Source organism: Rhipicephalus microplus, chromosome X (genome assembly GCF_043290135.1).
Source record: "Rhipicephalus microplus isolate Deutch F79 chromosome X, USDA_Rmic, whole genome shotgun sequence".
Classification (NCBI taxonomy): domain Eukaryota; kingdom Metazoa; phylum Arthropoda; class Arachnida; order Ixodida; family Ixodidae; genus Rhipicephalus; species Rhipicephalus microplus.
In genome coordinates, this window is record NC_134710.1 from 181,032,083 (window position 1) to 181,044,693 (window position 12,611).

At 45.1% G+C, this 12,611-nt stretch overlaps 1 protein-coding gene across 3 annotated transcripts in view; it reads left to right on the forward strand.

Annotated features, from left to right (window-relative positions):
* LOC119177242 (CD109 antigen) overlaps positions 1–12,611 on the forward strand; it is a 134,114-nt gene that overhangs the window by 61,966 nt on the left and 59,537 nt on the right. For all 3 annotated transcript variants that reach the window (XM_037428675.2, XM_037428673.2, XM_037428674.2), the window contains 2 exons: positions 603–628; positions 11,817–11,967. In XM_037428675.2, the coding sequence (XP_037284572.2) occupies positions 603–628; positions 11,817–11,967 (177 nt within the window). The remainder of the gene's footprint in view (positions 1–602; positions 629–11,816; positions 11,968–12,611) is intronic.

Sequence of the window (12,611 nt, forward strand, 5' to 3'; positions counted from 1 at the left end):
TGCTCAATGCATCGGGGGTGGCTAGCGCGAAGCTTTGGGTATCCCATTTGAAAGCTCTACAAATAATAATAATAATAATAATAATAATTAGCTGTGCTGTTTATGTAATGCCCCCGCTGGTCTCGTTTAAATGAAATAATTACTACCGCTTAGCCTCAGCGCTTCAAATCTATATATATATATATATATATATATATATATATATATATATATATATACAGGCAATAATGCCTAATGGCAAGGGAAGTATAGGGAAGTTATTGGTTTAATTACTTCCTCTATACTTTCCTTGGCATTATTATCTGTTAGATCTCATTATTATTGTGTCTAAACACGAAAAAAACGAGCCCTTAAGTATACACTTGTTTACCTTTATATAATATATATATATATATATATATATATATATATATATATATATATATATACTTTCACTATAATGAGTGAACGTACTGTGTACGGTTTTTATTTCATCTCTTTCTCGGTCTGCATCAATTTCCTTTGGTAATATATCACAAGAATCCATGTCCCAATTTCCGCACAGAAAAAAAGGTTCTGTGTGCAATCGCTGTGGTGATAATTCTTTTTTTTTTTTGTTTCAGGTGAGACTCAAGTCCTGAGTTTCGAGGTACGTGCATTTTGCTTGGTAATCAGTTGTGGTCGTTTTGAGAAGTTGTGAAAGTTACAGACATCGTTATTAGTTATTTCCTGTTATTCATTTGCACATTCAGTAGTAGTAATAGTACGAAAATATGATGTGCCGGACTTTGTATATGCAGCTGGTTAGGGCGACCACGTTCAGGTCAGACCGTGCAGTAGAGACCATTCATGCAGCTAGCGCAGCACATCCGCTGCGAGAGAGGGGGCAGGGGTGGGGGAGCGGGTAGGGGGGGGGGGGGGCTTCACAAGTGTTCAAATTTTGAATGTGTACATATACACGTACACATACAAACGCACGCACGGTCGTACAGAGTATGGTTGAGCTCCACCCTTAATTCCCGAAAACATCTGGTTACGCTACTGATGAGCAGCACAGCGAGTGCAAGCGCTGCATTTTAACTGCATGAGCTGCATCATGGAGATTCCTGCTGCGCCGCAAGCGCTACTTGTAGGCTGGGTGATCGTGAAGACAGCATTAGTGTTGACAGCACTCAGTCCTCTCCCTGGAATCGCAAGACTTTTCGTCGCCAGTTGCTCTAGGAAGTGGCAGTCTTTTCCATTGTCTTCATTTTCTGTTTTACAGCGCCGGTTGATGGGCAAGGGGAAACCTGAATGCCCACCTCCTCGCCTACCGAGCGGGTAGCGAGGGAGGCACTCTACTACCGGCCAACGTTAGTAACAATGTTGACTACTGGCGTATAGTTGCGTATTCCGCCCCGCCCATGCCTTGCAAGGATTTGGCGTTTTAGATGCGAAGCAGCTTTATGAGTAGCCCGTGTAACGCTGTCCCTCCGTCTGCACCACTTTCCTTGCCGCAGGTGTTGGAGCCGTACCAAGTAGTTAATGCGCTCCTAGTAGTGGGCGGTGACATCGCTCTCCCTCGCCTGCCGCCGGCTCGCCGCGTGTCGGCTCTCACTCGCTTCACCTTCTCCTCCACTCGCAACGCTCGAGCCCACTCCTCAGGTGGGCATCATCTCACCCACTCCACCTCTCTCCATATGTTAGGCACGGCACTGTACTCCCTACCGGGATGCAGATATTGGGTGCCTTCTTCCTCATCTAACCACTACTACCACCACTACCATTTGTCTGCTAGAAGAAGCCGTGAGTCGAGCCGGCGGGTGCGCGTGCCTCTCGAGGATCTCGCGGTGGACGGACAGCTCACCGCTGCTTGCCGCACGATCGCGCTGACGGGCTGGACGTCGTCGCAGAATGCTTCCCGCTATTGCGAGGGTTAGCGAAGCCGATCGCGTTCGCGAATGGCGATGCCAACACCGACGAGGCGCGAGCCAGGGGAGCCGAACGCAAGCGTCGGTAGTGGAAGACCAGCGACACCGGCAAGGTGCGAGTCGAGAACACCGATCGCGTTCGAAAATACCGACGGCGCGCTGGTAACACCGACGAGGCCCGAGCCAAGGAAGCCAAGCGCAAGCGTCCTAATGAGTCTCTCCTTCCGTGTCTTTGCATTTCAATCAAACTTTTCCTCGAGTAAACGCTACACTGAGTTTCGTTTCAAACCGTTTTTCGAGCACCTGCGTTGACGCCCGTTTCAACCGGGTCATCGCCATGCGCACCGCTGCTGCTTCGCATTCCACCAGGGTTCCCTTGAAGAAGATGGTCCATAGTTTTTTTTTTTCATCGTCGGGTGTTTGAGCTTTCCCTCATCGTGCAAGTGATTGCGTTCGTTGAGGGAGCTCATGTCGACTACAAGTCATGCGCCTTGCAAGTCAGCAGGATCAGCAAGAAAATAGACGTCATCGCTTGTTGCACGATATTGTGGATCTCGCTCTCCGTGCTGTCGTAGTCGAGAGAAGTTATGCTGGACTCGCGGAGGAATATAAATTTCTAGCGGAAGCATTGAGAACTAATCATAAAAAAACAAGGCGTTAAACCTGGCCCTCAAAAATGCGCCGATCGCATGCATATTTTCGCACCGTTTTCGAAAAAGTGATGCTCTCTCGATTGTCGTCGGCTTGTTGGTGACCAGCTGTATCTCATATGACAAACCGATCTTTTATCGAGGACGCTTGTCATATCACGTTGCCACAATAATTGTTGCCTTCATATGAACATATGACCTCACGTTCCGGCGAATGTCGTGACTCTAAGAAAGCGCTTGTCACCTAGTGGCCACGCCTGAAAACTGCGCTAAGAGGGTCAACTCTTAGCGCAGTGCAATGAGATAAGTTACCACATAGTTCCGCATAGTTCCTTTATTTTCACCACGCCGCGCGCGAGCCCGAAAGAGAAGAAAGCGATATGCAAAGATCATTGCAGTGTGCTGCAATGTGTGGTGTCACGGTGGAAAGACAGAAATCAACGTATCCTTCTGCCACTTGCCTAAGGATGCAGACGACGCGTGATGGAGAACGGCAGAAATCAGAAACTCGGGCATTGAAAAGAAGTTGATGCACAATACGGTAGTATGTTCCAATCAGTTTGCTCGCGACAACTTATTGTCCTCTGTTATTACATCATTACATATCCTGTGTACATTTTTATCAATATTCAGGCATCTCTAAGCACGGAGTATAGTATAGTTTATATAACCAGGTGCTTTAGGAAAATTAATGCGTTATGCGTGTGACTGTATTTTTCGCGTATGCTTGTTGTAGTGCTACACATTCTTAAATTAGGTTGCTGTAATCTTTCCCTCCGAGCCCTTTCGATTTTGCATGCGTGTATATAACGTGTGTACACACACGCGCGTGAAGGTCACACATGCGTACTGTGCGTGTATGTTTGTATGGATAAATATGTCTGTGCATTCGTAGTCTGCATAGTGTATTTGCATATATCTGCTTTGCATATCAACTTCGACCAATGAGAAACAAGCGAATGTTCAGAAGCACGGGACCTTATTTATTAGAAACCTAATGACTTGGATCAGCAAACTAAAAGAAAGGAGCACTCTAAAAACAATCGGAAGTGCGATCTGCCTTATCTCAAGATACACCGGCCTAGGCAATAGCTCTGTTCTGCAATCAAGTGAACTGCGCGCGTATTCAGCTTTTTGTGGGACAACGGAACTCAATGGGATACATGCAATCGGTAGCATGAGTTGCAGTGTAGTTATCTCGAAAACTGTTAAGGCCTTGCCTGTAGTGGTGTAGCAACGCAGCGCAAAAGCGCTAGCACCTTTCGGAGAAGCCCGCTACACATGGCAGTTGCCTTCTTCAATATCGGGCTCGCTATGCAGGTTCTCCAACTTGAAGTCAATCTGATGTGGTCCGCCACAGAGGCTCGATGTTTGCGCGCACAGCGCAACTATTTTCGCTGTTTTGCCAGTGAAATCCTTTGTGCCGATGAGAATGAGGCGATCCGCGGCGAGCTCCTTTCACCTTAGACGAAGCAAACGCGATCCAACGCCACAATCGAGAATTCTTAGTACAGTACCAAGTGAAAGTGATGTGTTGACCCTATTAGGCGCTGTCATCCCTGTTTTTTTTTACCAGTGTTGCCAGCACAGGAAGCATTTTCTGAAGTCTCGAATAGGTATGAGGCCGACTGCGTAGGAGAGCCCACACGCCACGCCACGCCCCGCAACCAGCCAAAGCCGTATTGCCTCCTCTAGAAAGGGAAAGGGCACGACAGGGTTTTGGGCGTGCTGTGCTAACTTTGCTTCCGTTCAAACAGAAACAGAACAGTGAAAGAAGACAAAGTAGTTGGGCAGTTTAACACACTTCAAGCTTTGCTTTTACTCCATTTTTTTTATGAGAGAAGGGCTCCTGAATTTTAAAGGAACTGGCAAATGTTCTGGAACTATAATGTATGTGTGTGTGCTATTTGGCACAACAGAAAATATGACCACCATAAAAAGGCACTATAATGCATGTTTTTGCCTTGCTTTCATGCGATATTAGACTAAAACCCTTTTGTTTTTGTGGTGAGTTACGGTTGTAGGTCGTGCGTGCTACGGGGAGGAGTGGAGAGCCAGTGGTCTGCATAATTAGGAGAACTTAATGTCGGCATCGTATCTCTCTGGGTCGGTGGTTTTGATGTCTAGCCATGTCACTAACATGGCACGATAACATCACAGGGCTTGGCTTTCACAATGTGGCTGCTATATAAGAAAATTGACACTTCGTGAAACAGTGAGCGCCCCCTATCGTGTGCCTGAGGAAGCCTTCGGAGTGCTAGGTGTGAGAGTTTATATGTGAACATTTCCCACCATCGTACTGTTTCTGCCTGTGTGAACAAGCTAGATCGCTTGAAATTTGGCTGACGTTTGTTTATACTTTCGGTGTGTCAAAATGATCGAAGAAGAATTAATTCAATTTTCTTACTTGCACATGAGCTGGATTTGCAATTTTTCTCAATGTTCGATCGGCACTCACAAGGTTTGGACTTATATTAACTCAAGCACAGCGACCGTATGTCAGGCTCATCGTGCTTGGGTACTTAAAGTAGAAGGCTATATGTGAAGAAGATGATAAACCTGAACACCAGTGGCCAACAAGTTGGCCTTGTTCGAACAGCTTGTTTGTCATCAATGAAAATGGGTGCTTACATCGTTACGGCATGATATAAGAAAGCGAGCGGGAACATCGCTGGAGCACACTGCAGATATGTTGCCAGGCAAGAAATATTTTTAGGACAACCAAAAAGAAATATCAAAGTAGAGGGCTGAATTTGTAGCGAGTAGGTGATGTTGCAATAGCAGAATGCAAGTAGTAGTATGCAATAGTAGAACTGTTATGATGCAGCAATATTTCCATTCTTAGTATACCTAAAAGAGTACAGGTGTTTGCTCTATCATGCCTTTGTAGTGCTATAGCAAAGTAGATTGCACTGATATATACTTTTTAGACTTCTGAGACACGTACGTAATAACGCTTCAGTCATGCGACAAAAGTGCGAAGCACTTAGGTAGTAAATATGAAATGTGTACGCGCAATAAATGTGGAAACAAGCCGAATATGCCTGCTGCGCCTAACTCAGGCAACAGCGAGGTGCCCCTTAGGTCATGTGAAATATTCAGCATACTTGCTGTGTACTATGCCTGGAATGTGCTTTTGGCTTCTGCCTCGGCAAAGTGGTGAATCATGGACTCTGCTGTGTGCTGCCACTTCATTGTATAAATAAATGTGCAAGCGTGAAATTTTGTCTCACATGTGCAATACTGTTACACGAACATACCGTGTGAATGTTTTACATGTTTTTGCTACGCTCCTGCTTTAGAGCCCCCCTTTTCCTCCCATAAGAAGACGTATATACTTAACTTATAAATACTAGTGAACTAGTAGCTCTTTTTCAGTAAGGTTGCATACTGATCTGGATATTAGGGAAGATTGAGTTTTCGCATGCACAATAAAGACACTAAAATATGTGTTCATATTCCTTGTTAACCGCTTTTCTTTGCAATGTTAAAGGTTTTCTTACAACTGGATGCAATGTAAATTTGCGTGCACTGCCTCGTGTACTACTTGTTTCACCGTAGCTCAACTCTCTGTACTAGCCTTTTATTAGTGTTTAAATGTGTTATATACATAGGGAGGGAAACTCGCTCATGAGTCGACTCACTCAGACTCGGGAAAAAATGCTGTAGGCTCGTGTGCACAGATTTGGCTGCACATTAACACTTTTGTAACCATGAGAAATTTGGCTGTTCTTGAGTAGTTCTGGAAACCTTTTTTTATAGCACCCAAAGTTACTGATGTTAATATTTATGGTGTCAAATTGTACAGCTAGGAGTTATCTTTCAAACATGGTCAGTTTGAAACCACAAATTTATTAACAATACTACGAAAAAAACACCAACACTGCTCTGAACAGGCTAAGCATAAAAAGAAATAGAAATATATGTTTTAAGCACAAGGAGCACATACAATTAGCCTGTAAATATAAGCACTGCAAATACTAAAGTATTTGTGTACATAAAATAACATTGCACGTAGTGTCTTTCATGCCACCGTGCGAACCAGTTTCGCGATGCGGCAAACCACAGGCTTGCTACACATGTTTCACAGAAAACACTTGCTTTCTGTTCAGAGAGAGAGAGAGTGAGAAAGGAAAGGCCGGGAGGTTAGCCAGATATTGGCATCTGGTTTGCTACCCAGCGCTGGGGGCGGAGAAGTAGGAGCAAGAAAGAGGGGGTAGATAGAGAAAAAAAAAAACGCACCCGCACTCATAAGAAAACGAAAACACACACAGGAAGGGCATCCTAGCTACAATCGTTCAGTAAGGCCGGTCGATTGCAAAAAGTGTAGTAGCGCTTTCAGGGCCTTCTTCTGTGAAGTTGCAACTTGTCGATATTGTAGAATTCCTTGCTCCGACAGAGGTTGATTATCTAATTTTCTGAGTTCCTTGCGAAGGCATAGTTGTTTACTATACGCTAGGCAGTCACAAGGAATATGTTGGATCGTTTCTTCTTTGCCACAGTGGCCACAGGCTGCGGTGTCGGCCATCCCAATGCGGAAAGCGTAGGTAATGGTAAACGCAACGCTCAACCACAGCCTACATAACAGGGTCTGGTCTGCTCGGCAAAGCCTCGACGGGACTTGAAGACTTAGCGTAGGGTCAAGCGAGTACAGTCGGGCATGCTTGAAGTGTGGCTGATTCCATTGTGATGTGGTTTGCTGGCGAGCAAGCCTGCAGAGCTTTCGTGCAGCATCTGTCCTTGAAAGTGGTAGTCGTAGTTTATGATCTGTGTGAGCTGAGCGGGCAGCTTGATCGGTCCGTTCATTGCCGATGATTCCGCAGTGACTGGACAACCACTGAAATGTAATTTGGTGCTCTTTCTCAGTCAGGTGGTGTATAACCTCTGCTATCTCTATACCAGCTGCTCGTGTGGTCCACGTCGTAAGGCTGATAGTAGAGACTGCAGTGCCGCCTTCGAGTCGCAGAAAATAGTCCACTTGCGTGTAGGTTGATCAACTACAAATTGCAACGCGGCACGAAGTGCTGCCAATTCTGCTGTCGTTGATGTTGTTGCGTGAGATGTCTTGAATTTAATTGTCGTGGCCAACCTTGGTATCACTACTGCTCCTGTAGAGCTGTCCGGCTGAACCGATCCGTCAGTGTATATATGTGTGGAGTCTTGGTATTTCTCATACAAGAGAAGTAGTGTGAGCTGTTTAAGAGGTGGTGACGACAAATTAGCCTTTTTCTGGACGCCAGGTATGTTAATATTAACTATTGGTTGAGCGAGGCACCATGGCGGAGTCGCAGGTCTAGCGCCAGGAGAGAACGAAGTTGGGATCGACTCACCATGTGCGGTCACTGTTTTGCAGTAAGATGTGCATGGTCGGACCACTGGTAGAGAGGCTAGGTGATGTCGAGAAGTTCGAGCAAGGTCTTGTATATGTGTCCTCAGCACTTCCACATTAATGTGGGTCTTGATGAGGTTGTTCCTTGTGATGGCGATAGTTGCCGCTGTTGACGCACTTTGGGGCAAGCCTAAACATATCCGGAGTGCTTGAGCCTGGACACTTTGAAGCATTCGTATGCTTGTTTTACTTGCATTGGTTAACACAAGTAGGCTGTACCGAAGAAATCCAAGGAAAAGAACCCTGTATAGTCGCAACATAGCAGTTGTGGACATTCCCCAGTTCTTTCCAGCGAAGAACTTGAACAAATGACAGATGCCTGTCAATCGCCTTTTCCTGTATGATACATGTGAGCTCCATGAGAGGTCTCTGTCAATTATAACACCTAGGAACTTGTATGATCGGAGGTGACGTATCCTTTCGCTGTTTATCAGAATGCTGCAGTTCTGCATTGGCTTGCGCGTAAATGCCACAAGTGCACATTTCTCGGAGGAAATTTCCAGACCTCGTTGACGGAGGTAAATAGCAACTTGAGTGGCAGCTCTCTGAATTCGCGCTCGTAGCTGTAGACGTGTTACTGCAGACGTCCAAACGTAGATGTCGTCCGCGTACATTGACAATCTGACAGTACTTGGCAGATGCTCATTGAGAGCTATTAGCGTCAGGTTGAAATGTACAGGGCTAAGTATGCTATCCTGGGGAACACCACAGTGGCTGTAATGGAGCGAAGTGTCACCATTCTCGATTCTCAGAGGATGGTGACACTTATCTCGGAGAGATAGCTCAGAGAGATAGCTCAGAGAGATAGCTCAGAGAGATAGCTCAGAGAGATAGCTCAGAGAGATGGCTCAGAGAGATAGCTGCGTAGCCACTGAAACATCCGACCACCCACCTCCTTGAGAGCGGTGAGGACAGCTTCATGTGTGACATTATCGTACGCCCCTTTAACATCAAGAAATAAAGAAGTGCAGAGACGCTTACGGCCTTTTTCGTGTTGCACGTAGCTGACCAGGTCTATGACGCTATCAATTGATGACCGGCCACGGCGAAATCTTGTCATAGCGTGCGGGTAGGTGTTGTGATGCTCCAGGAACCATTCTAGCCGTCCAAGTACCATCTTCTCCATCACTTTGCCCAAGCAACTAGCCAGTGCAATTGGGCGGTATGATGTGAGCACCAATGGTGACTTGCCAGGCTTCAGTAATGGAACCAAATGGCTGGTCTTCCAGTTAACTGGGATGGTGCCCTCTCGCCACGAATCGTTGTATATCTCGAGGAGGGCACTCCTCGCACACTCACCAAGGTGACACAGTGCTCTGTACAATATTCCATCAGGCCCGGGTGCTGATGTCCGTCTACACAAAGCTAGTGCTGCTTTAAGCTCATGAATAGAAAAAAGTTGGTCCATGTGGTGATCGTGTGATGTCATGCCACCACGTGAGAGTGTGGAGATGTTGGGATCTGCGAGTTGACCAGATAAGTTGGCACAGAACTCTTCTGCCACATCGACCTCCGATCTCTGTTGAGAGAGGGCTAGAGCCTTGAATGAATGGGAGCTTTCTGTTCAACTTTTCTTTGTTCATAGGATAATTTACAATTCTAATAATATATATATATAATATATAATATATATTATAATTATATATATATATATATATAATATATATATATTATAATATTATATATTATAATTATATATATATATAATATATATATATAATATATATATATATATAATAATTAATATATATATATATATATCACTTTTGGCTGGTGCCGTTAGCCCTGAAGAGCGTTTCGTGTACGAGCATCAAGGTGGACTATGGGGCCTCCAAGAACCATCTCTCTCGCTGTACGTCAGCTTCTGAAAAATATACGTCCAAGCATATTTATTTGTGCTTTTGCATAGCTCTCCAATAACTTGTAACAAAAAAAAAAAAAAGTCGACAGCGCTCACGAAGGGCTGTGCGGCACTATGTAACGCGGCTCTAAGGTTCACTCCCGGCTGCCTCCACGCACGAAACGGCCATCCTTGGGCTGCCGCTGGCAAGCAGTCCCACCCGAAGAAAGTGGACGCCCTGCAGATAAGAGCGCTAAACTTCAGAACACATCGGGTCAACTTACACAGAAGCGCGCCTACTATAACACAGCCCGAGCAGAAAGCTAAACTCACCGGTGGACGACCACTGATGTTCCGGGGCCGTTTGACGAACTCTCGTCGTGAAATCAAAAGTGTCGGATGTTGTCTTCTGAGCCTGTGCTGCTGTCGTCATTTGAATATTCCAGCCCACATGCATGAGAATCCCTCGAAATTCGCCGTTTTCGTGAAGTGGTCACACGTGACGTCGACGCCATGATTGAAACTATGCACGCTCGCTTGTGCGCATGAAAAGCTACTTTAAAATCACCACATGGTAAAAAAAGAAAAACACAAAAGTGGAACTGATAAAATACTCTTTCTTTTACGCGTTAGATAGCACAAGGGTGTCCAAAATCATTTGAAAAAGGGCAAACATACAAGTTGTAAACACCAAAAACATACTATCAATGGGGATAGCCATGGTCACGAAAGTGTTAAAGAACCCCAGCTGGTCGAAATTTCCGGAGTCCTCTACTACCGCGTCTCTCATAATCATATAGTGGTTTTGTGATGTCAAACCCCCCATACCAATCAATCAATCAATCACTCAGACTTGGATCGAGCCGCGAGTCCGAGTTCGAGCGAGTCCGGTTGAAGAAAATGTTCACGAGTGTGAATCCGAGTGAGTTCGGCCCAGGAAAATTTTGGCGAGTCTGAGTCAGAGTGGGTCCAAACCACTCGATATATTTCTTGAGTGAGTCCGAGTGAGTCCCACTTTCTTTTGCTGACTTAAGAATATTACTACCAGTTTTTTATACCTGCATACTCGGCCAATCTTGTCGGCATGTTGCTGGACTGCTGCTGAGTGTAGCCCACAAGATGGCAAATGAAGAGGAGTCCTGTAATAATATGACATGAAAATGTATTGTTACCGCAGAAATGATTGCAGTATATCTCCTTTTTCAATACTGTGTAGAAATGGTTGAGCTTGATCGAGCTGTGCTAGTCAGGTATATGGTATAAAACAGTGCTAATTTGTGGAACGAAGAAAGAACACAAAGCACGGCGATTTCTACATTCATCCTGTTCTTAAGCGCTGTTTTCTCATAGTGGTGGGTACCGCTTTTCAGACGAAAAACGAAAAAGTTTTGACGGCGCACTTGCCGTGAGAGTTCGTGTACCCGTACACGACAAAGTGTGCAGACATGGTGCCCAAACAACAAGAATGATGGCCTCGTACGACACCTCAGCGTACCGAAATGCCAAAGCTGGAGGGGAGTCATCTGCTACCTTTCCAGCCACTTGGGAGGCGACCATGAGAGGCTCACTCGAGCATTAGCAGTTGCTTTTTTGCAAGATGTTATAAAAAAAGCAACAAAAAACAATTAAGAGAGGTGATAGGCACGTCTCTCGTTTATTCACTTGATTTAAGCCAGTTTTTTTACATGTACTATCTTACTTTTTGAACCAAATATTTCGTGTAGAGAAGAATTTATTGGTAGCTATACTTTTCATAATTTAATGCAATGAAATAAATTGCAGATTTTGTCAACTTTATTGTATTGAGGTTTAACTGCATGCATATCCAACTTCTCAAAGTTGGTGTCATTTACATTGCTCGTCTGAAGTGTTGCTGTGTTCACTGATACAAATTTCCTGGATTACAGGCACTATCTGCAACAGGGCAGTAGCTCTGTTACATTGAACAGTGTATGAAAAAAAAATGGCTTTTTAGCTGAATGTTCCACAGACATTATTTATTCTCTCATCAAAGTAAGCACATCTCATCATGATATATCAACGTGCAGATCGGTGACTGGGGCCCTGGAAAGTACAAAATTACAGCTGAAGGCTCAGGAGGTCTGAACTTCCGAAATGAAACTGACCTCACCTATGAGCACAAGAGCTACTCTGTTTTCATGCAAACAGACAAGGCTGTCTACAAACCAGGGCAGAAAGGTAAGCACATTTTTTCGGCGACATGTCTTGGTGTAGCCTTGTTTGAATTTGGGAGGTTTTTCTCACAGGCATATTTTAATGCGAGTTTCTTCTTTACTATATCAGGGCCAGTTACATGCTGGTGAGGCTCGCGTCCACACTTTCCAGGATTGAACATATGAAATACACGCACGCACACACATGCGCACACGCACGCGCACGCATGCGCACACGCACGCGCACGCATGCGCACACGCACGCGCACGCATGCGCACACGCACGCACACACGTAGGTGCACACACACACACACACACACGTAGGTGCACACACACACACACACGTAGGTGCACACACACACACGTGTGTACACACACACACGTGTGTACACACACACACACACACACACACACACACACAGCACCTAATTTTTTAGTATAGATGTAGTATTATATAAATTCTTACATTTTACTGTAAATCAGGTGGTCATACCTTATGTTTGACTTCTTTTCTCATTGCGTTTTGACGGGCGGCCTAGTGGGTAAGGTATTTGGCTGCTGACATGAAATACGTGGTTTCAATAGAGGCAGCGGCTCAATGGAGGAGCAATGCTGGAAGCCCATGTACTGTATGATTTCGATGCATTTTAAGAAGACTAATCTGGTAT